A 23,373-nucleotide genomic window follows, 5' to 3' on the forward strand; every position below is an offset into this window, starting at 1 on the left:
TGGTGTCATGAGATTCAGCTGCCATTTCATTGAGTTGTCTATAAACTGACAGTCTTGTTTCACTGAAAATTGGGCTGTTAAACAGATAAGGTGTGCTTTGTGCAATGATATAGCAGTAGGTAAAATTGGGTCTCTTCAATGTCCTTGCTCTTTAATATAATCCCAGAAGATAATACTCAATTCTTCAGGGCTCCAGACAGATCAGTCGCCTCCTGCGTGGAACGTCATAGTAAAACCTGATTCTTCAGATCTCCAGACAGATCAGTCGCCACCTACGTGTAACGTCATCGTAATACCTGGTTCTTCAGGGCTCCAGACAGATTGGTCGCCTCGTACGTGTAACGTCATGTATATATAGTAATACCTGGTTCTTCAGGGCTCCAGACAGATTGGTCGCCTCCTACATGTAACGTCATAGTAATACCTGATTCTTCAGGGCTCCAGACAGATCAGTTGCCTCCTATGATACGTGTATCGTCATAGTAATACCTGGTTCTTCAGGGCTCCAGACAGATTGGTCGCCACCTACATGTAACGTCATAGTAATACCTGATTCTTCAGGGCTCCAGACAGATCAGTTGCCTCCTATGATACGTGTATCGTCATAGTAATACCTGGTTCTTCAGGGCTCCAGACAGATCGGTCGCCTCCTATTTGGAACGTCATAGTAATACCTGTTTCTTCAGGGCTCCAGACAGATCGGTTGTCTCCTACATGTAACATCATAGTAATACCTGGTTCTTCAGGGCTCCAGACAGATCGGTTGTCTCCTACATGTAACATCATAGTAATACCTGGTTCTTCAGGGCTCCAGACAGATCGGTTGTCTCCTACATGTAACGTTAACGTCATAGTAATACCTGATTCTTCAGGGCTCCAGACAGATCGGTCGTCTCATACATGTAACGTCATAGCTATATAGTAATACCTGGTTCTTCAGGTCTCCAGACAGATCGGTTGTCTCATACATGTAACGTCATGTATATATAGTAATACCTAATTCTTCAGGGCTCCAGACAGATCGGTTGCCTCCTGCGTGTAACGGCATCATAATATATCATTAATTAGAAAAGCTCATTGTGAACAAGTGGCATTTTAGCCACGTACATTTCTATAATAGTCTGTCTCTCATCATTCATTTGTCTGTTTCGGCCTACTCCAATAATATTAGAGGTTTTCAGATTATTAGCCTCTTTTGTCATTTAAGCGTAGGTCCCATTTGTATATACCGCCATACTTGTTAATCCCCTGCCTCCTAAAGTACTACTCCGATTTTAACGAAACTTGGTATACATGATCAGTATAACATGTGTAGTTGTGCATCCCAATTTTTCTCTTCGAAAAAAACATTTTTCAAAAATGGCCGGCGGCTTCTCATTGGTTGAGGCGTGTCCGGACAACTCCTAAAGTACTACTCCGATTTTAACGAAACTTGGTATATGTGATCAGTATAACAGGTAGTTTAAAAAATGGGAAATAAATAGGTGCACTCCTGGGTCAGGCAGGGGACTTTGTATTGCTGTTGCAATACTATCCATCCTTGTTTTGATTGTGACCTCTCGAGGTTATTTCCGGTTTATCCAAATTTGGAGTTGAAATAGACGAAACAAACGAAAGGCTGTGAAAATATGGTGTTATGCTATCCGTTTTATTTGTATTCTGTATTTTATAATGACCGGAACAGCAAAGTTGTTTTAGTGACCCAATATTTGAACACAGCAGGTTGCAAGTGAATTATTGTGGATATAATTATATTTAAGAGGTGTCCATCAACAATTTCTGCATAAATGGATTGATACTTCATCAACAAGTAAGCGTACACATATTTGTTAACACGAATGATCGTTTTAGATGGTTTATGACACTTTTTGTCGTGCCCCAGAATCAGGGCGCTGGCAGCTACAAGAAAAACACGCTCATGGGATATGAGGTCGCAATATCCACCAATGTAATCAGGTAGAATAAGACCTCATATACGTATAGGAGTAATTTCGGCCATAAAATATGTTTAAATCAAAATCTAGTTTGTTACTACATGTATATCATATTCCACCTACCGTAATAAGTGCATTAATTTTCATATAAAACAATTGTCCAGGCAGTGCCAAAACAAACCGAAAAAAAAAAAAATTTTGTTTGTTTTATTACTGCCTATAAGTTTGTGGAAGCCCATGCATCCAGCCTATCGGTACCCCAGCTGTCTAGTGGCTGGGTCCAAGGAGGCAAATAGCTGACAGCAGAGTATATGCAGACTATAGAGTGATAGAGTGTATTGACAGATCATCAAACTTGTTATATGTAAGTAAAATATTTACAGACTTTATAAGTAAACCAGCAGTGTTGACCTCTTTCCCAGAAAATAGATATAAGTGCACTTTGTGCACTTTGGACAGGTGCACCTACTAGGTAGAACATGGTATGTGTGTAAGTTTTGGGAAGCTTTCCATTGTTTTCATTTCCACTGACACAAGCGTAAGGTTCATCTTGTACTATCTGTGCCAAGTCCCATGAATTTTTCAAAGAATCAGGAATGACATTTATGTGTACATGCATGTGTAGGTGGGACTGGGGAATTGTATTATTGAATATTAGATTTATGGTACATTTATAAAGCATCAAAATGCTTTCAGAATTGGTCTATTTGACTATAGGCAGTTTATAATGTCTGCTATATTACAAGGAAAATCATGTGCTTCATGTTTTGCTTTCTAGTTTTCAGTGCAGTTGACATTCATATTACCTAAAAACCAAATATAAAAGCAGTTTTAATACTTATTTTTCGTCTTACCACATATGAATAGAAAATCAGGACAGAGAAACAAAAGGAAAAAAAAAATATACTCATGAAGAACCGCTGGAATGTTGAATTGCTGTGACAGAAAATGTTCAATGCTTCCTCTGTGACATTATATTATGGCTTTCAAAAAGTTGCAATAGGTGTTTGATTTGGTTTAGTGATGGTTAACGCCGTGTCAGCAGTTTTGATCGTTTATGAACGCCTTCCCTTGTGAGCGAGGATGTATGCATGTAGTTATAATTAGTGTATACATGACTGTGTGTTATTCTGTGGTTTGTCAGTGTTTGTCTCCTGGTAATAACAGACTTGTAGTATCTCACTAAAGCACACTTTCTAAGACACCCAACAGGGCACATTTGACTAACAATGGGTGAATCGAACCAGTCATCCCACTCCCAAACACTCATCAAGGGGAAACCCATGGCCTGTCTTCATGCCGAAATGCCAAACTAAAGGCCAAAAGTGAGGCAGTGTCAAGGGAGACATTAGGAATAAGAAAGTTGTATTAAGAAGAGAAAATATAATTAAGATCCCAAATGAAGTCATGCAATGGGGACAGCAGGTACAATTTTTACACCCTATATATACAAGAAGGGCAGTGCAATTGGTGTAGTAAACATTCAGGTTAAGATATGTTATTAGTTTTTATAAACCTTTTCATCTTTTGTATGTTTCTTATCTGAGAGAACATTAAAAGTATAATATTAGGGTTGTAATAAAAGAAAGAATTGTTGAGCGATATCTTTAGAAGGTTGAAACATAATATGTTGCCGGTCAACTACATTGTAAACGCATATCTGTACATTATTCAATTATGTAGCAGGAAAACAAATTAAAAAAAACTATCCAAAAATTACCAAGGATTTTATTAAAACCTGCTTTCAATATATGTGATTACATTTTCAAAACCAAATCTTGTATGTGAAATGCCAACACTGCACTTAAATGGAATGTTTCCTCAGATATAACTTCCTTCTAAAGATATGGTGGGTGCAACTGGTAGGAGTACTAACAAGTATATTATATATATGTACTTATCACTAATACCAGATTACTGTGTAGAAGATGCACCAGAGTGTGTAGAATGAGCCACAAGACAATTTAGGGCGAGGTGTTGACCTGTACTCTCAGGTCATCCAGCTATCTAATGTTTATCATGTACATACTTTCTCACACCAGTAGGTTATAAATTACCCAGCAGTCCCACAGATGATTCCCATTAGACAGTAATTGTCTATCCCTTTCTGATTAGGTGTTTAGAAACAAGTTGTAGTACCTTATTGTATTGTATTCTGTCATCATTCATTTGCCTGATTTAAATGTGAAGCTAAAATAAGAACTACTAAATGTGATTACATAAATAATGAAATCTGCAAAAAATGTTAATTAACATGATATTATATACATAATGTATCTGAAGCATGTTCAATATATACAGTATATTTACAGAAGATTGACCAGGTATCTTGCATCAGGGTTTTTTTCTCACTGGTTTGGGATGGGGTCTTTTTGTGTCATTTTGGGAAGAAAATTGGTGAATTGGGAAACAAATTTGCAGGAGTATACTGCAAATTTTGGGAATTTGGCTTAAATATGAAATAATTTCAATTTGGAATGGGGCCTATATTAACGCCCCCAAAAAGCCCCCAGAAAAAGCCCTGTGCATCCATGATATCAGTACTGTATATATAGTTATAAGTTACAAATCTCTGATCGACTGAATACAGAAACAACCCTTATCTGAGGAAATTTTACAGGCATATATAATTATCAGGAATGTGATTGACCATATACATCATGTACTATCAGCTTATATAGGATATCACGTAATCCTCAATAAGCACCCTCCTCTAGTGTACAAGTTTGGCATTAGACAGGCCGTCATCAGGGCACAATTTATTAGACTGTTACATTTTGAAGCTGAATAACAATAGAGGTCATGTGACTAACAATGGACAACATGATGACGTCATAACGTTACCACGGAAGTAGTAGGGGAGCAGCGTGATGATTGGTCTAAATTGCATAAAGATTGTTGTTACAAGAATTACGGTAGATAATGGTAGAGTTTAACTCCTTGCTGAGTAATATAAGAGCCTAAGTTACAAGATGTGTTTAGAAAAGCAATAATAAAGCAATAATTATACGATACAAAGTATTAAAATGCATGATAAGTATGAAAATGTTCAAGTGATTTCTAGAGGTTTAAAGTTAAAGGCAACTGTGAAATGTATAATAGCAATCGATTAGACATCTAACGGCTTCAGTAGGTTCTAAAAGTTCTGTCCCAAAGAAGGAATGGTCCTTACAATGGAAAGTTCTGTAGGTATCCTGGGAAGTATGGTAAAGTTCACATCATAATAATTAGTAATAACATGTACATAAGCAGCGGATATCAGGCATGTGGTGATAAAATAACTTTCAGGCAGTTGGTCTGTTTTGGATGTGCCGAAACATGTCGGCAGGATCATTTTCAAGCCTGGACTCTGGAGTTGCTGCTCTTCTTTCATACCTTGATATTAAATATAATAAGTTAACATACATTGGTTACAATAGAATTGATGATTTAAATTAAAGAAGAGGGCTTATTTGTGGGCAGAGCTGTGGCTTATTTTGTGCGAAGGCACTTATTTGTGGATAAATATGGTATATTGTACATCATAAGGAATAACATTTTACCCGTTGTGGTATATTGTACATCATAAGGAATAACATTTTACCCGTTGTAGAATGAGAAGGCCATTGACCTGTACCAGTATTAGTCTAGTATAAAGTCTTTGTACTTTTAATTACTGCTGCTAAGGACTGAACTAGATGCCTTTCAATATCATGCATTTGTCAGATACATTTGTGATATCAAGCAGAAACTGCCCACATCTACAGCCGACTTTAATTAATTTCAGCATGTTGTATACTGGACAAACTCATCAGAATGTTTTGACAAATTGTTAATATAAACTACCAATTATTTTGGGAATCATCTGGATTGGGATTGAGGCTTTACCATCGGGAATAGGGTCCATATTCGGCCCAAATTTAAATCCGACAAAGAGTCCTATGATGTAAAACTAATTTATATAAATTATGTGTACAATATTTATATCTAGCAATATGTTGTATATTACACCTAGAGTTTATAGAGTTTTGTAGTTTAAAAAAATGGGGGAAGTCCTTTGCGAAATTTTTTTGAATATTTAGATTATAGATTTTTAATTAGTCATCATAATAATATTAATCCACACGAGATCTTAATAAGGCATTTATTAAAATAGGACAAGGTCTATGGTTTGTTTTCTGGGAAAATGCTAGGATATCCGTTTGTTGAAGTATGCACAGTGTCACTGATAATGCTGTTGGAGTGTTTTGTGGGCCTTAAAATGTTACACAGTTCCTGTTGTATATCCTCCTATGATATAACTCACAACACTTGACCCTTCACTTCACAGTCTAAACAGCTGCTTGAGGAAACAATTGTTAGAGTTGGCTTGTCAACACAAAAATCATGTGGAATCCTTTTTTAAGTTAGCAGTAAAAAAATGAGTATATATATATACTGCTATTCACATATGTCGTACACAATATATATACACATAATGTGTTGGTGCACAATAATTTTGTTGGATTGTCTGATTGAGATATTCTTGAAGGAAAAAAATAAATGTAAATGATGAAAGTAACAACTTTAATATTGATGCAGCCATTTAAATATGAATATCAATGATAACAAAAGGAAATATTAGTAGGGAAATGTATACATGTATGTATTTCATACATATATTGTAATATTATCAGTCAGTTCACAGTTCTTATATGACTTGCTCTTGTGGAAATGTTTTAATACATTTTTTTGCCTGTCCTATGAGGCAAAGCTCCTGTCGAAATGTTTTAATACATTTGTTTGCTGTCCCATGAGGCAAAGCTCTTGTCGAAATGTTTTAACACATTTTTTTTGCCTGTCCTATGAGGCAAAGCTCTTGTCGAAATGTTTTAATACTTTTTTTTGCTGTCCCATGAGGCAAAGCTCTTGTCGAAATGATTTAGCACATTTTTTTTGCCTGTCCTATGAGGCAAAGCTCTTGTCGAAATGTTTTAATACATTTTTTTGGCTGTCCTATGAGGCAAAGCTCTTGTCGAAATGTTTTAATACATTTTTTGGCCTGTCCTATGAGGCAAAGCTCTTGTGGAAATGTTTTAATACATTTTTTGGCCTGTCCTATGAGGCAAAGCTCCTGTCGAAATGTTTTAATACATTTGTTTGCTGTCCCATGAGGCAAAGCTCTTGTCGAAATGTTTTAACACATTTTTTTTGCCTGTCCTATGAGGCAAAGCTCTTGTCGAAATGTTTTAATACATTTTTTTGGCTGTCCTATGAGGCAAAGCTCTTGTCGAAATGTTTTAATACATTTTTTGGCTGTCCTATGAGGCAAAGCTCTTGTCGAAATGTTTTAATACATTTTTTGGCCTGTCCTATGAGGCAAAGCTCTTGTTGAAATGTTTTAATACATTTTTTGGCTGTCCTATGAGGCAAAGCTCTTGTCGAAATGTTTTAATACATTTTTTGGCCTGTCCTATGAGGCAAAGCTCTTGTCGAAATGTTTTAATACATTTTTTGGCCTGTCCTATGAGGCAAAGCTCTTGTCGAAATGTTTTAATACATTTTTTGGCCTGTCCTATGAGGCAAAGCTCTTGTCGAAATGTTTTAATACATTTTTTGGCCTGTCCTATGAGGCAAAGCTCTTGTCGAAATGTTTTAATACATTTTTTTGGCTGTCCTATGAGGCAAAGCTCCTGTCGAAATGTTTTAATACATTTTTTGGCCTGTCCTATGAGGCAAAGCTCTTGTCGAAATGTTTTAATACATTTTTTGGCCTGTCCTATGAGGCAAAGCTCTTGTCGAAATGTTTTAATACATTTTTTGGCCTGTCCTATGAGGCAAAGCTCTTGTCGAAATATTTTAACACATTTTTTTTTGCCTGTCCTATGAGGCAAAGTTCTTGTCGAAATGTTTTAACACATTTTTTTTTGCCTGTCCTATGAGGCTTAACCGGTGGTACCCTGTATTTGAAATTAGGTCCTGTCTATTGGATTGATTTAGCATTACAATGAGTGACAGAGATTAATTAAAATATGACTACTTCGTGTATGAAAGGAAATAAATATACAAATGAATACAGGAAATGGAGTTGAATTTGTATAATTAGTGATGTCTCATTGTCTGGTGTACTGCTGATACACTGACATTTATATGTTAATGTAAATATAGAATTATTGTGTATATATATATAATCTACACGAAATATGCAAATGATGCAAAAATAAAAATAATAAATTATGTTATTAATTTTGTTTAACAAATTAAGACATGAGAAGGGATGAAAAGGCCACTTTAGAAGCTGACAAAGAAACAGACCTTGACCTTATAATTAACTTTCGTATATATTACAACCCTGAAACTGCAGCTCATAATATATATCAGGGTTTTTTCTCCCAAGTTTGGGATAGGGCCTTTTTGCCTCATTTTGGGGGGAAAATGGTGTATTGGGAAAGAGTTTTTCAGGAGTAAACTGCTTATTTTGGGTATTTCACCTAAATAGGAAATCATTTCAATTGGGAATGGGGCCCATTATCGGCCCCAAAAAGCCCTCAGAAAAAGCCTTGTACATTTGTATATGGTTCTTTAAAAGTGTGTTGTAGTTTGACCTAGCGTCTAGAATGCTACCAAGGATTTCCTTTATAAAGTTATCACAGTGATTTTGATCCTACGACCCTGCAACTTATATGCATCAGAGATAAATGCTTGAAGTTTGATAAAGATCCCCAAAGTAATACAGCTGCTAGTTAGCACTATAGCTATATATGCCAATGACTAATTTGCAATACATGTACCTACATAGGGACTGTCCCTATATTTCTTCCAACTGTCAGTCATGATCATGAGTTGGTGATGATTAAGCTATGCTGCCAGGTATAAAAATATAAGTACATCCAACTTCATTATTTGAACTCTGATAACTCCAAATTAACTCTGATCTTTGTGCACTGTTTGCAGTTACATACATATATACATGTATAACTGTTGTTAAGTAAGTGCAAATTTTCAATAATTTCTTGTTTAGACAAAACTTTATAGGCTTTTGAAGATATATTGATAAAACTTATTGCATAGTTGCATGCTCTAAAGATAATGTGCAGTGGATTGCTGTAGGTCACTGTGACCTTGACCTCAAGGTGAAAGGTCAAATAATTATAAGTGCAAATTTTTCAGTAATTTCTTGTCAGTTAGGGCTATAACTTCGAATTCTAATTAATGTAATATATAATAAACCACATACATTGAAGATATTTTTATGAAACAATCATTCTTGTCTGGGTGATAATTTATAACATTTATGGACATCTTACTTTATACCTAAATCATTCACATGACGAAGTGCACTGTCATTGGATCATTGTGACCTTTACCTTAAGGTCAAAAGTCAAGTAAGTACAAATTTTATCCAGGCCATAATTATAATTTAATAGCCATCGCAGATATCTTGGCAAAACTTGCATTACCTCGAGCTCAGGCAAATGCGAATGCTGTACCAAATACTTTGACCTTAATCTCAGGGTCAAAGGTCGAAGTGCATATTTCCTAATAATTTCTTATCCAGCAATAACAAAAGTGTACCTTTATCACCCCACTGACAAATTTAAAAGTGCAGTGTGACCTTAGCCTACAGCTCAAAGGTCAATGGAGTGAAAAAAATCTATGCATCGTAATAAATATAAGTCTAGTTATATATATATTATGAATAGGAATGTTTCCCCTTTGCATTGTGAAGTAATTATATAAGCTATCACAAGACCTGGAGTCTGTGTAATTACAAATTGAATATGGTATGTACAGTAGCTATATAGATGCAATTCATTTATTAGATCATTCACAGAATCAATTGTTACCTTGGACGTTGATTTTGGCGTGTTAATCATTGTAATTCCTGCTGTTTCAATATTTCAATGAACTCCCTGAAACTAACCCTTAGTCATGACCTATAGACCTTAATATATGGTCGTATCAAAATGTGATGTTTGCTGAGAATATCTCGTTACTGGGAGCTGATAAATATCTCCTATACAGGTTACTAAGGGGTACAGAAAGTTGATATGAGGGTATCCCAATATGAATTATAGGACAATTGTGTGATATTAGGGTGATCAGGTAGTGTGACCAACAAATTTGGCTCCATTTACTTTTTATACAGTGTGTATACTGTATAGGGCATTCATGCACAAAAATTAACTGTTGGTAGGTTAAATTAAATGATCATGATTTCAAATAACAATGTCAGAAAAATATGTTCTTTTCACTGTTCGTAATGTCAGCATCACTGTGCCTGCAACCAACCTGACAATGTAGTATAGCTATAGGTATATCATATTTTTTCATGAAAGTGACTCAGATGGCTATTGAGACTTTCATTTTATTGCTTATACAGCAAAATACTTCACAAATGTGGTATTAACACAATCAAAGTCTCTCTTAGTTATTGTTTATAGATATAAATCTTTATCAAGCTAAACTTCATTATCCCCTTGTTGAATTTATTTTCATTTAATTTCCTTCATATAATATATAAGTTACAGTTCATAAGTAAAGCATATAATAACAGAAAGCATGGCTTTGTTTATCAAATGCAGAGACATTTCATTATAAATCATGGTGGCTTTTCACCTTTCTTAATTTTGTATAACAGAATCACATTGACCTTGTAATTAAGCCGTATATGATGTTTAATGATTTATCCAATCATTACATCAATCTACTTTGGACTTCTGATGCATTATATTGCTTTGAATGCCAGTCCACCATTCTGAAAAACAAATCAGTTTAATAGCTCATGCATGGATGACATATTTAAATTGTGTGGGTCATTTACATATTGAGAGTGGAACACTACATTAGAGATTCCATGTAACCTGGTTTCTGGTTTGATTGCAATTATAAAGAATGATATTGAGTCTCATATTATATCATCATTAGGGTATATTTTCTATTGTTCAACATATGTTTTCTAATTTTGTCATAATTTTGTATGTACCATCTAGAGTGGTAAATATATATATATAAATATTCAAGAGTACTAGTATATGCTAATGAAAAATACTCATTTCGAACCATGGAAACAAGAATGTCTGATATTAAATGGATGCATGTCATCTTATATTTGTAATATAACCGGTACACCTCTCCATCGACATTGTCATTATTGTGTCATCTACTAATCATCATTATTGTGTCACTTGCAAAAAGCAGGTGATTTATTGGTATGTCATGATCAGCATCAGCGACGACGTCAACGATAACTCATGATGATCATATGCATGTTCCCTTGGGCATATCAAACTCCAACTTCATGCAGATCTTCCTTGCAACAATTACAAGCAAGTGCTTACTTGGGATTGCTTTTCAGGTACGAAGGTCAAAGGTCAAGGTCACTGTAACTAAAATAGAGAATCTGTTTTCATACAATAACTCTTGTAATTATATAATTACCCAACAGGCGACACATCCACTTCCATGGAATTCTAGTATTAAATTTGTGGCCTAATTGGTAGCTCCTTGTTTATAATATGGCACATTGAGAAAGAACCATGAATCCGAGATAAGTAAACTAAACAAAGTCAATCAAAACCTGTACAGAAAATAGGTTATATATATAAATAGAAGAATGTAATAATTAAGTCAAAGATATTGAAAACTTTTGGATTCTATTATATAAAATCTCCACATATACAGAGAACTTTTAATTGCCTTACTAATCAGGTACAAATGTGTATGGTTGATCTAATATTGATCAAATTATTCATATATATGAATGGTTGCTTATATAATTAAGATTTCATTATACTTCTTAACAAAGTAATAAACATATTTTTCTGCAATCTAGAAATGATAATATCTTGTATAAAAGTACAATACAAAAATAATAAAGTTGAGTCAGTTCTATCTGGTAGAGTAAAACTGCACCTGTATGTAAATATGTTCCCTCAATGAATTTCTGGCCATGGCCACCGATGTAATATATCAAGATGTATATAGTGTAATAAGATATGAGCATAAAGATGTGTGAATTGCAGAATTTGGAAGGAAGATGTTATCAGTTATTCAACATTAAAATCCAACCAATTACAAAGGAATTCTAGCAGAAATAAAAGATTTTTTTTTCATTTATTTAAAAACAAGGTCAGTGGATTGAGTAAATTTGGATTCTGTACAAAGATGCATATATATATGACAGTGAAACTGATTGCATAATACTTACCTAGATCGTTGCACACTGTAATATGTATAAGGCATTGGAAAAGTACAAAAGGGCCTGTTACGACATTGTCAAACTGTTGAACGGGAGTTTCATACGACTGTTTATGGTGCGTGCACTATATATATATATATATAAATGACTTTTTTAAACTAACCTTTAAAAAATTCTTACCAGAACAAAAGTCAAACCATAGAACTTCTTTGTCATGTCTTTATAAATATAAGATCCTTAAGTTTATATTACTATGGTTACAATGTTAACCATGAATAGCACATTGGTATCAATTAATAAAGTTACCCAATTGATTTAGACCATGCATATATACCAGTAGCTATATATATAGGCTTTATATATTATTACCAGATAATTATATACCTTATAGAAAGCTTCATGGACAGGCTATATATATATATAGCTAACAGCTAAATGAATAAATTTACCAGTTTTAGTTCTTTAACATTGTTTACACTTCAAATTTTACTAATTTGAAAACACTTGGCTTTTGTAATAATAATTATCATTCTTAATATATTTTTTGATGAAGATCAGATTAAAATGGACATTGTATACGTAATAAAAAGTGATACTCGTCTTTAATTTCTTCTAAATTACAACATGAGCACAATCTGTAAACCCTTGGAACGTTATGTTTTCTGCCATACTCTATATTAGATATCTGACCATGGGTATACATGTACACCTGTATATAACCTAGTCATGGGTCAATAGCTGATCAGCTTGACAGGTGTATAATCTATTATCATAAGTTATGGATCAGACACAGCCCACTAGTATTGGTCTCTGAGAAGTTCAAACCCCACCACTTACATTATCATTACACTTGAATACTGTATGTCACCTGATAAGGATTTTATTGACAGGAACACCACATTATGTTTAGTGGATTTAAATACCTGTGATTAGGGAGACAGCAGGAACACCACATTATGCTTAGCGGATTTAAATACCTGTGATTAGGGATATCCCAGATATCCCAGAGACAGCAGGAACACCACCTTATGTTTAGTGGTCTGATTTAAAATACCTGTGATTAGGGAGACAGCAGGAACACCACATTATGTTTAGCAGATTTAAAATATCTGTGATTAGGGAGACAGCCAGAGTGTCTAGTCATGCATGTTGTTATGTCAACTTATGTGTTATGACCATCAGGCAATTGAAGCATTAAAATTAAAATTACCCTTCCTATTATATATTATCTGAGTCGCCTGGCTGTAAACAGATCCCAATTGCAATACATAATAACAATTTAAGTTATATCCCATGAATTTAAGCTGATGAAGCTTAAGGATGTTATATATCTTATGATAACTGAAACATCATCAAGCTTTATGAATTAAATATGTGTCCCCAGGATCACCAGAATTGTCCAAATTTTGGATTCAGATCATAAAAACTAACAAGAATATACGTAGAATTGTATTGTAACAACTAGAAGCATATATTAATGCTAGACTTAATGGTTGCATTTCTGAAAATAACATTTGTGGAAATATTTGGTTTGTTTGCTGGGTTACTATAGACCTATGCCAGGGTCACTTGATGCAAGGTGACTCCTTGTAGTAGCTGATGGCTACCTCACTGAACATCATACAAGAGGCCTAGCTGTTTTATGCTATACATATTCAGAACAATAGCTAGTATAGGTATGAAGTATCCTGCCAAAGGACTTGACATGCATGTCAGCACGGTTATCTGGGACCTCTGGGATCCACTTTGTGACAAATACAAACTGCCCTGAATAGGGATAGCAACATAAGCTACTCTACTCAAAATATTCTGTTGACTTTAAAAGTGCTTTTAAAACTACTTGCAGTGTGGATTGGGGGTGTATTTCACTGAATGTGGCGATGATATAAATATTATATAAATGTACTTTAAGCCTCAAGGAATTTGATCACAATATTATAAGCCCTACGTATACATGCACAAAGCCGCCTTGAATGCTTTCGGAAGTCTGTTGTAAGTTTACCCTCACTTTCATGTACTGCATCTAAGAAATAGATGATTTATTTAAAGGATGAGCTATATGTTTCATTTGTTTATCAAATCATGTCCAATATATTTACATCATAATATTCTTATGTAGTATACGTAATTTATGGTAAGGTGCTGGCTTTTCAGTGCTGTTATCATTTGTTTCATGTGTTACCATGGAGATGTAAAGTATATAATTGTAATTCACACAATCAGTTATCTCTTTATAAATGAGATTTATTTGTTTTTATGCACACATAATGTGGAAAGCTATATACACATGTACATAAATCTTACACTTGTTGAAAATCTCCAAGTTCTGTAAAGAAGTTCTCTTTTAAGTTTTTCATTTCCTTGGTCATAGAGTAGACTCCACACTACCCCAGGTATTTAAAGGAGATTGACTGATATTAATCAATTGCTTGCTCAATTGGTCAAATATCATGTGACTGACATGTATCAGGCCAATACTTATATTGCTGATTTTCTGTAGAATTTAGTTTTTGAATAAAGCTTGAATAGCAGTTTAAGTTCTTTTCAGCTCTCTGGGTTCAATGGGTGATTGTCTGGTACCTCATGGACAACATTATTTACTTGAAATTATTTACAGTTGGTTTGAAATGGGAATAGTTTGGATTAATTAAAAATTGCCAGTAGTCATGTTCATTGAATAATAACTTGAAGCTTCGTTGAGTATCACATTGTAGAACTGTATCTTGCTACCTGGTACTGACCGTAGGCCGGTGGTTTTTCTCCAGAAACTCTGGCTTTCCTCCACCTCCAAAACCAGGCACGTACTTAAATGACCCTGGCTGTAAATATAATAGGACATTAAACAAAATAAACCAAACCAAAGTATCTTGCTGGATATGATGCTGTGATGATGATAGTGTTATTACCACACCATATCACATTAGATACATTGTAACTGTTATTAATGTAATAAAATCCCTTACTGTTTCACAAAACAATGATGATCATTTAATTGACGGCAGTAGTATAAAATATACCGGAATTTACCTGAAGCAGTTATATTCCTTGAATCTGAATTCAGGAAATTCACTCATGATAAATAATATTTTTCACTGATGAGAAAAAAATGTTTTTCATATTAATATTGCCACATGTACAAGTTTGAATGTGTTTATTGTGCATGTAAGAGATGAAATTTAAATTCATAGTACTAGTATTTAAAGACACTTTTGGTTGGATATAGACATATTTTCTCATGGTCATATGTGTGTGTGAATGACCCCGAGACAATCTATATATATGTGATCACCTGCCTAAAGCCATTCACTCATGCAGTTTGAAAGAAAGCAGAGTTGATCACATGAATGTCCTTGACACTACTAGTATCTGACCTTGCTTGATCCATTGATCTGTATCACCAGATTTGAATAACAATAGCCACATTTTTAATTGAAATCAATGGTGAGTTTTCCAATATATATTTACATTTTTGCATGTTTCATTTGTTTGATGTTGGTCTTTTGGCCATTTTGCTCATAAATTTTATTCACCATTTTTAGGGCCTAATGACCTTTTTACGTTGATGGGCCATTAAGATCTTATATACCTAACTAACTAACAATCCTTTGATGGAGATTTGGGGTTTCTCTTATGCTTGATCTGTCTACAACCATGAAACTTTGAAACGTAGTATAATTTAATGAAAAGTCTCGAAGACATATATGGGCATATATAGGAATAAGGGATCAGGATCTTGTGACCTATGAAGATCACATGATGGCTGGCAATATGGCCTGGCTACAATGTGTTGCATGACATGTCATGTGTTCAACATGTGATCCACATTGTTTACAAAGAAAAACATGGAATAAGTCACATTGTAATTATAACCAGACAGGAATGTATTAACATGAGTAATGGAAATTTGTAAAGAGCAATTATGTTATATATGTGCCTACAGATCTATATAGTACATATTCCAAATGTGTATCTGTGACACATTTTTGTCAATAAACTGTATATTAGCAGTTCAATTTGATTGTGATCATCAAAAAATGAAAGCAATATAAAGCAAGATGTGACATGAATATTTTGTCTTTTACATCTAAAACTATAAATGTATGTGTGCTATTGTAATGCAATTGCAATGAAAAATTGGTATTGACAAATTAAATGGGAAGAGAAAATGTGCTTTTAACAAATAAGCTTATGTATGTCTTTTTCGGCATAGCCGTATAATTTCTTTTTGCCCCGGATATGACGCGACAGGTGGCGGTACTGGTCAAGATGAAGTATGTGATTGGTCAATGTAGCGGTAAATGCAAAATGCAGATGTGCAGTTAAAAACGAAACAAGTTAAGATTGACTGCAAGCTGAATAAGTGGAAGAATCTTTTCAAATGACATATTAATAAAATTACCTTCCTGATTCAAAAAATGATTCAAACTGATATAATTTTGTTATCCGTGCTGAAATGCATTAGGTCGTTAATTTATTTCACCAGCAGTTTAACATTATAACCACCAGCGCATTACAACTATGCCGTTTATCTTTTTTAAAGGTATTTCTTGTTTATATTTGGTTTGGATTGGTTTATTTTGTTTAACGTCCTATTAACAGATAAGGTCATTTAAGGACGGCCTCCCATGCGTGCTACATGCATGCATGTGGTGAGTGCATTTGTGTGTTTTGGAAGGGTGCGGTATATTCGTGTTAAGTCTCCTTGTGCTAGGCCAGAACTTTTGCCGATTTATAGTGCTACCTCACTTAAGCATACTGCCGAAGACACCCAGCAGGACACCCCACCAGGTCACATTATACTGACAACGGCGAACCAGTCATCCCACTCCTGATTATAATATGCTGAGCGCTAAGTAGGAGTAGCAACTACCATTTTTAATGACTCAGGTATGTCTCGGCCAGAGGATAGAACCCAATTTAACCCAAGGGAGACATTAGGATGAAGAAAGTTGTTCAGAAAGAAGAGAAACGATAAGATCCCAAATTTAGTCGCCTCTTATTACGATCGTGCAATGGGGGCAGCAGGTACAATTCTTATTTGCTATATATGATCATTAGGTATTGGCAAAATTTCATGCAGCAAAAATCTTTCAGGTGATTCTGTATAAAACTTGTATATAAAAATGTCTGATGGCATAGTTGTTGAAATTAGTAACTAATAACTTGATTGTTGGCTAAATAAAACATGTATTAATGTTGACCAATTGCAAGAGGATTATGACGATGTATAGTATTAAGTTTATATGTATATACACGAGTACTGTAAGTACATTTGTACACATTTATATGTTGACTTACCATTGGCGATATGGAAGTCTCTACCTGTAGATATATATTAACCAGTGTTGGTAGATCTACCTGTAGATATATATTAACTAGTGTTGGTATATCTACTTGTAGATATATATATTAACCTGTGATGGTAGATCTACCTGTAGATATATACATATTAACCAGTGTTGGTAAATCTACCTGTAGATATATATTAACCAGTGTTGGTAGATCTACCTGTAGATATATATTAACCAGTGTTGGTAAATCTACCTGTAAATATATATTAACTAGTGTTGGTATATCTACCTGTAGATATAAATTAACCAGTGTAGATAAATCAGGTGATTAAATATGTCCCACAGCATAAACATACATCTTTTCATCTTTAACTGTGATTCACCCTCAATTACTGTCACCAAGCCACACAAACTCTCTGATATTCAGAATGACTGTGTCAGAATCGTGTATCTAATTCAGACCTTGATAGACGTGTGTAACCGAAACTATGTCATGTGTCAGAATTAAACCCAAGGCCATATGGATCCCTATATACATATAACGGGCAATAAAAGTATATATATCAGAAATATGTGTTATAATATAATACAGGATAGAGCTGGATTATGTTTATTCATTCAGTTCTAGCTGTACGATCATTATTCAGTCTGATTTAAGTTCAGGTCTAGATCTTCTGTATCTATTTTTTTTGGTACTTGCAATTGAGTGTCTTGCCTTTCATGGTTGCCATGGTTCGACCATGTGGGTTTCCTCCGGGTATTCTTGATTTCCTCGTCCATATCGGGGGCCAATCAAAGTGATAATATAATTTATTTTGATATACTATGTTTTTTAAGTTGTTATAAAATGAATTGAGCTGTACTTAATTACATGATGAGGCTCCACACATTGGATTTGCTGTTGAAATGACCAAGGGTCATATATTTTTCAATGGCTGTACATGATGTGGGAGATATTCCATTTTGTACAGTACTGTATCATATTATTAGAAAGAACCTGATCGAGAGTTGCATTACTAACGAACCGTTAATTACTGTCAATTGTCAATGCATTTTCCATCTCACGAAGTGCTGAAAACCTAGTCTAGCTATACATGTATATATATAGCAAACTTATAAAGACTGCGATATATAACTACGTACCAGTAATTACCTACACATTAACACTACTTACTGGTGTAAGGGAAAATAAATCACCTGAATAAAATTACCAGGTACAACTATGAATAATGATTTACTTATATTTTGTGGGATGCTAACCATATCTATTAGCTGCATATACAGAAAAAATAAATTGTATTGATATGGTAGGCCTGCATGGTTAAGTATGCAAAATGATACACATGGCTGTTAGTTTTCCATGTACTGGTAATATGTTTCTGAAAACATAAAAACACTTTATCTTTTAAGTTGTTGAATGTTTCATTCTGTTGTTTCAGACACGTGCCTACCAGATGACAAGCAATGTCACAACACTAACAGTAAAGATGAAAGTCTGTCTGACGAATTCGCAGCCATCCAACAAATCCACCACCTCATAGACGATGACCAGAATGGAAATGTTGATCCTTCAGAGAGTGACGAGGTATGAAGCCAGGATATTAAATCTACCTTCCATAAGATTGCCACACATTGAATCAGATTATTTTGGCATCTAACAATTTTTGCAATTGTGCTCAAATGTCATCATATTCACATACCCAATAGTAGTATTGATTCTCACAGTATGGGTCTATGTACTATATATGTATTGGTGTTGGCTGCAGACAAATGTGATAAAAATATTCAGTGCTTAATGAGAGAAGACATGAAAGATGATGAAGATTAATGATATTTTTATGAAGTAACCAGCAAATCTCCAAACCCAATTATTTGCTGCTAAGTAGCTATAGATTTCCGACATGATAAATATAGTGTTTAGAATGTCAATAAATTTTGAATACAATGGGAAATTTCAAATTTCCAAAAACTCTTATTAGCATTACTGAAACATTGCAATGTCAGTATATCATCCTTGTAGTTGTCTGATCACGAGTTGATAATTCATATATAAAAGCATAAAGATCTAGATGTCATTGCTCTTGAGTTAATGTTGACTCAGTCTAAGTGAAAGGTATGTTAGGAGGGAACGATATGATTAGGTGAGCATGTCCATCCAGCCTTCCTCACATTAGCTATATATAGAATGTCTGGGCTGATCGTCTCCTGCACTACTCAAATCTTCACTTGAACTTCACATAGTGGTATATAGGTTCACCTAAATGAGACAGTGTGTCATGTATCATATGTAGGTCATATGTAGGTCACTTTGACCTACATTTTCACCTTTGACCTACATAAAAGAAAATACAGATTGATGACTAAGTACTTGTTTTTGGACCCTTATTGTTTATTTATGAATTAATAGCTTTGACACTACTATACATGTATATTTAATAAAATACAGCTTAAACTAAAAAAAGAAGAGTTTGTCCAGGAGCCTATCTCCTGAACATGTACTTCTTGTCATTGAAACTTCATACTTCAATGGAGAGTGTCGATCATGTAACAAAAGTAGGTCATTATAACTGACCTATATTTTCACCTTTGACCTACATCCTATGGAGGACTGTAATTCAAAGAATTGTCTTTTTTATCATAGTTCTTCATTCAACTGCCATGAACATCAAATGCAGCTTTAGTAGGAGTTTGGAAAAGAACAACTGATAAAATCTTTCTATAGCCCATTTATTTATGGCATAAAGGCACATTCATTAATTACTAATTAACATCTCAGCATTTTGTTCTCAATTTCGAAGATGATTTCAAATTGCTAATTGGTTTTAAAGTATTTTCAATTATGTTTATTTGTTGAAAATGGAAATGAATTTAAAACAATTGGAAAGACTCACTGGTTCAGTATTTCCTGGTCAAAGTGTGGTAAAGGTCCTGACATTGTCATGACAGACCATTATATTGCTTGTTTGTGATTAGAACCTAAAAGCGTCCCCAGCCTTTTGGCCTGCAACCATGAATCTTTGATCAATCTCTGAATTAGGGTCAGGGTCTTGGTGGAAATGTCAAGGTCTCCAGTCTGAATGTCAAGCAGTCTCAACCTTGGGAAGCTAGGATGTTGGAGATAAGAGATTGGAAATTAAAAGGTGGTGGTGGTGGTGGTGGGAGTAGGGGAGGGGTATATCTGCATCAGCTCATTGTAGAATTGTCTGTAGGTGACAGTATTGTAAGTGTGCACATCAGTCCCTGGCAATTGCTGTAATTATATAACTAAACAATCAATATTTCTCTTCTGTTGTGTGGAGCTGCGTTTCCTACAGCTCTGTAAAATTTTACCAGAAGTTGATCTGGATTTTAACTGTTAGACTCCTTATAATGATACAAACAAGGCAAACTATCTTAAATATAGACAAAGTTTTTATATTGCTGAGATTTGTTTTATATTCTTTCTCTTTTGACTTCATTTTATATAGAATATTAATACAACTAGCTAGAGACATTGAATTTGACAGGTCATAAATTTTCAAACAAGGCTACTTTATAGCAGTCAAGATTCAGCAATGTTCAAGTCAAGAACCTGAAGCAAACCTCGTCTTCATGGAATATAGTGTAGAATTTAAAGTTGTACATGGATAAAAAAAGACTTCAAAATAGAGTGCCTTTTTTCAGAAAGTTAACATTGTTCAAACATATATAATATGTGCACAGGTACTGAAATATTAGTCTGTTAGGATATATAAATTTATTTGAAGTCTGAAGTATTTTATCTTGATTGGACGGTAAACATGCATATTGAGTAAAGAAAGTGATATATATAAAATGATGTCATTTGAATCTTTGAAGTAGAAATTATATATTGAGTTATAGCTATGTAAAATATTACCAAGTAAGTATATGTACATATTAGATAAAACAAACTTATTTTGTTCAAATAAACATACACTCTTATAAATAACTCCAAACCTACAATATGGATGTATATACCGGTATATACAATCTTTATGTCAATATCTGACAATTATCCTCTGTCTGGTAACACTGCTGGTAACACCCACCATTAGCTAGCTTTGTCATTGATCACTTGAAATAAACACCCTAGTCTGCATATTTGGAGTAAAAGTTTGTGTAAATTTCCTCCTTATAGGATAGATAATATATTAGGCAAGTTTGTAATATTATAGACAAAATATGTCTGATGGGACAATATATTTATTTATTTATGTCTCAACTCATAATCTTACATGTATATATGAACCAATTAAATACATACATACATGGGTTCACTGACCATAGTAGGTAGCTACATACATTTTCATGTTCTATCTGGTGTTGTATTAAATTACCAGATGTTCCACTATTTAAGTTTTGCTTAAATTATCAATCGGATAAAAATACAGAATCATTACAGTAACTAAAGTTAAAAAAAAAATAATGGATGCTAGCTCTGGTTAAGCTATTCAATGTAATTTACTCTCAAGATTTTTATGAAAAATCTCTTGAAAGGCATCTATATATTAGCATCACAATTAAATATTGGAATGATACATGAAACAAGACAAAAAAAGTATATGTATAGGTACCAGTCAGAAAATCCAGGTGATACTACAAGGAAGTAACAATTTTGGATTCAGTGTATGGTTAAAATACCAAAAATGTCCGTGATGATATATAACACTTGGCTATATAAGTTAGATATCACCCATATCTTAGATATATAGGGCTTGATTTTTTTCACTGTATTTAAAAAAAAAATATTCAAAGACAGTTTAACAGGATATAAAGGAATGTTTCCAAGGCATCTTACAAAGCTATACACAGTTGATAGGAAATTAACTTACAAAGCCAGAAATGCTGTATGATTTAAAAAAGCCTTTCGGAAGTCTAGAAAAAAGTTTGACTTAAACTCTCTCTAAACATACATGTATATGTCGCCAAATCACCAAAACAATTTACTTGATCAAGAAGATGTCAATATAAAGTATAGCCATCGTGCTTTTGGTACAATTCTGTCATCTCGTACCATTGACCCGATGCCAAAGCTTTTTCTGAGGAAGCCTCTGCTTCTCCTGAATCAATGCAGTCCATCTCCAGCTGTTTGGTATTTTGGATCCAGATCATTGACTTTCTTCCAATGTATTCCAACACCTTCTCAATAGGGTTCATGTCTGGGGACTTTGCAGCCCATGGGAGCATCTTTCACTTCTTCAGATAGTCTTTAACAAATGTACTAGGCGGGGTCTGTGTGGTGGTATTAATATTGTCATCCATTAGGACAAGCTGATCTGCCAATGGACGGGCATTGAAATGCAGAAAGATCCAAGGATTTGATCACGGTTCTTCTGTCGATCTGTCCATTTAAAGTTTAGTCTATTTCATGGACATGCATGGAAAGCTTATATATAATTACAGTTTAGAGAAAAGAACCCCCAAACAGAAACACAGCCACCATCAAATGATGTTGTACCAAGAATGTGATTATGATGCATATGGTATATTTATTACATTTTTACCAGTGAAATATCAAAAATTATTCATTCTATAAAAGTGATATTTTTCACTAGTGAAAAATATCACTTTTGCTGATTTGACCAATCAAATTAATGATTAGAAAATACCAAAATAATTGACCAATCAGAAAGCCCGACATATATGTCAGCACCTGGACAGGGGGAACTACTTTTTTTGTTTACAAATTATCGCTGTAGGCCTAGTTAGCACACGGGGTAGGTTTTTCGTTGATAAAAAATGTAATAAACAGAATATCTAACAGTGTCTTCAGTAATACCAAATATATTTCACTCGTGTGGCTAATATTTTGATATTTTTCACTCGTGCTGCGCACTCGTGTGAAAAATATCAAAATATTAGCCCCACTCGTGAAATATATTTGGTATTGTTGAAGACACTGTTAGATGTCCTCTATATACTGTATCATAATTAGTCTCCAAACAAAGACTGCTGTCTGTCAGACTTAAAGTGAAAAACAGCTCTCATC

General features: G+C 34.2%; 1 protein-coding gene across 4 annotated transcripts in view; it reads left to right on the forward strand.

The window, feature by feature from the left end:
- The window catches only part of LOC117329225 (stromal interaction molecule 1-like), a 78,783-nt gene that overhangs the window by 12,804 nt on the left and 42,606 nt on the right, over nt 1–23,373 (forward strand). For all 4 annotated transcript variants that reach the window (XM_033887057.1, XM_033887059.1, XM_033887058.1 and 1 more), the window contains exon 2: nt 18,824–18,969. In XM_033887057.1, coding sequence (XP_033742948.1) covers nt 18,824–18,969 — 146 coding nt within the window. The remainder of the gene's footprint in view (nt 1–18,823; nt 18,970–23,373) is intronic.

The sequence above is a fragment of the Pecten maximus genome, chromosome 6 (assembly GCF_902652985.1).
Source record: "Pecten maximus chromosome 6, xPecMax1.1, whole genome shotgun sequence".
Classification (NCBI taxonomy): Eukaryota; Metazoa; Mollusca; class Bivalvia; order Pectinida; family Pectinidae; genus Pecten; species Pecten maximus.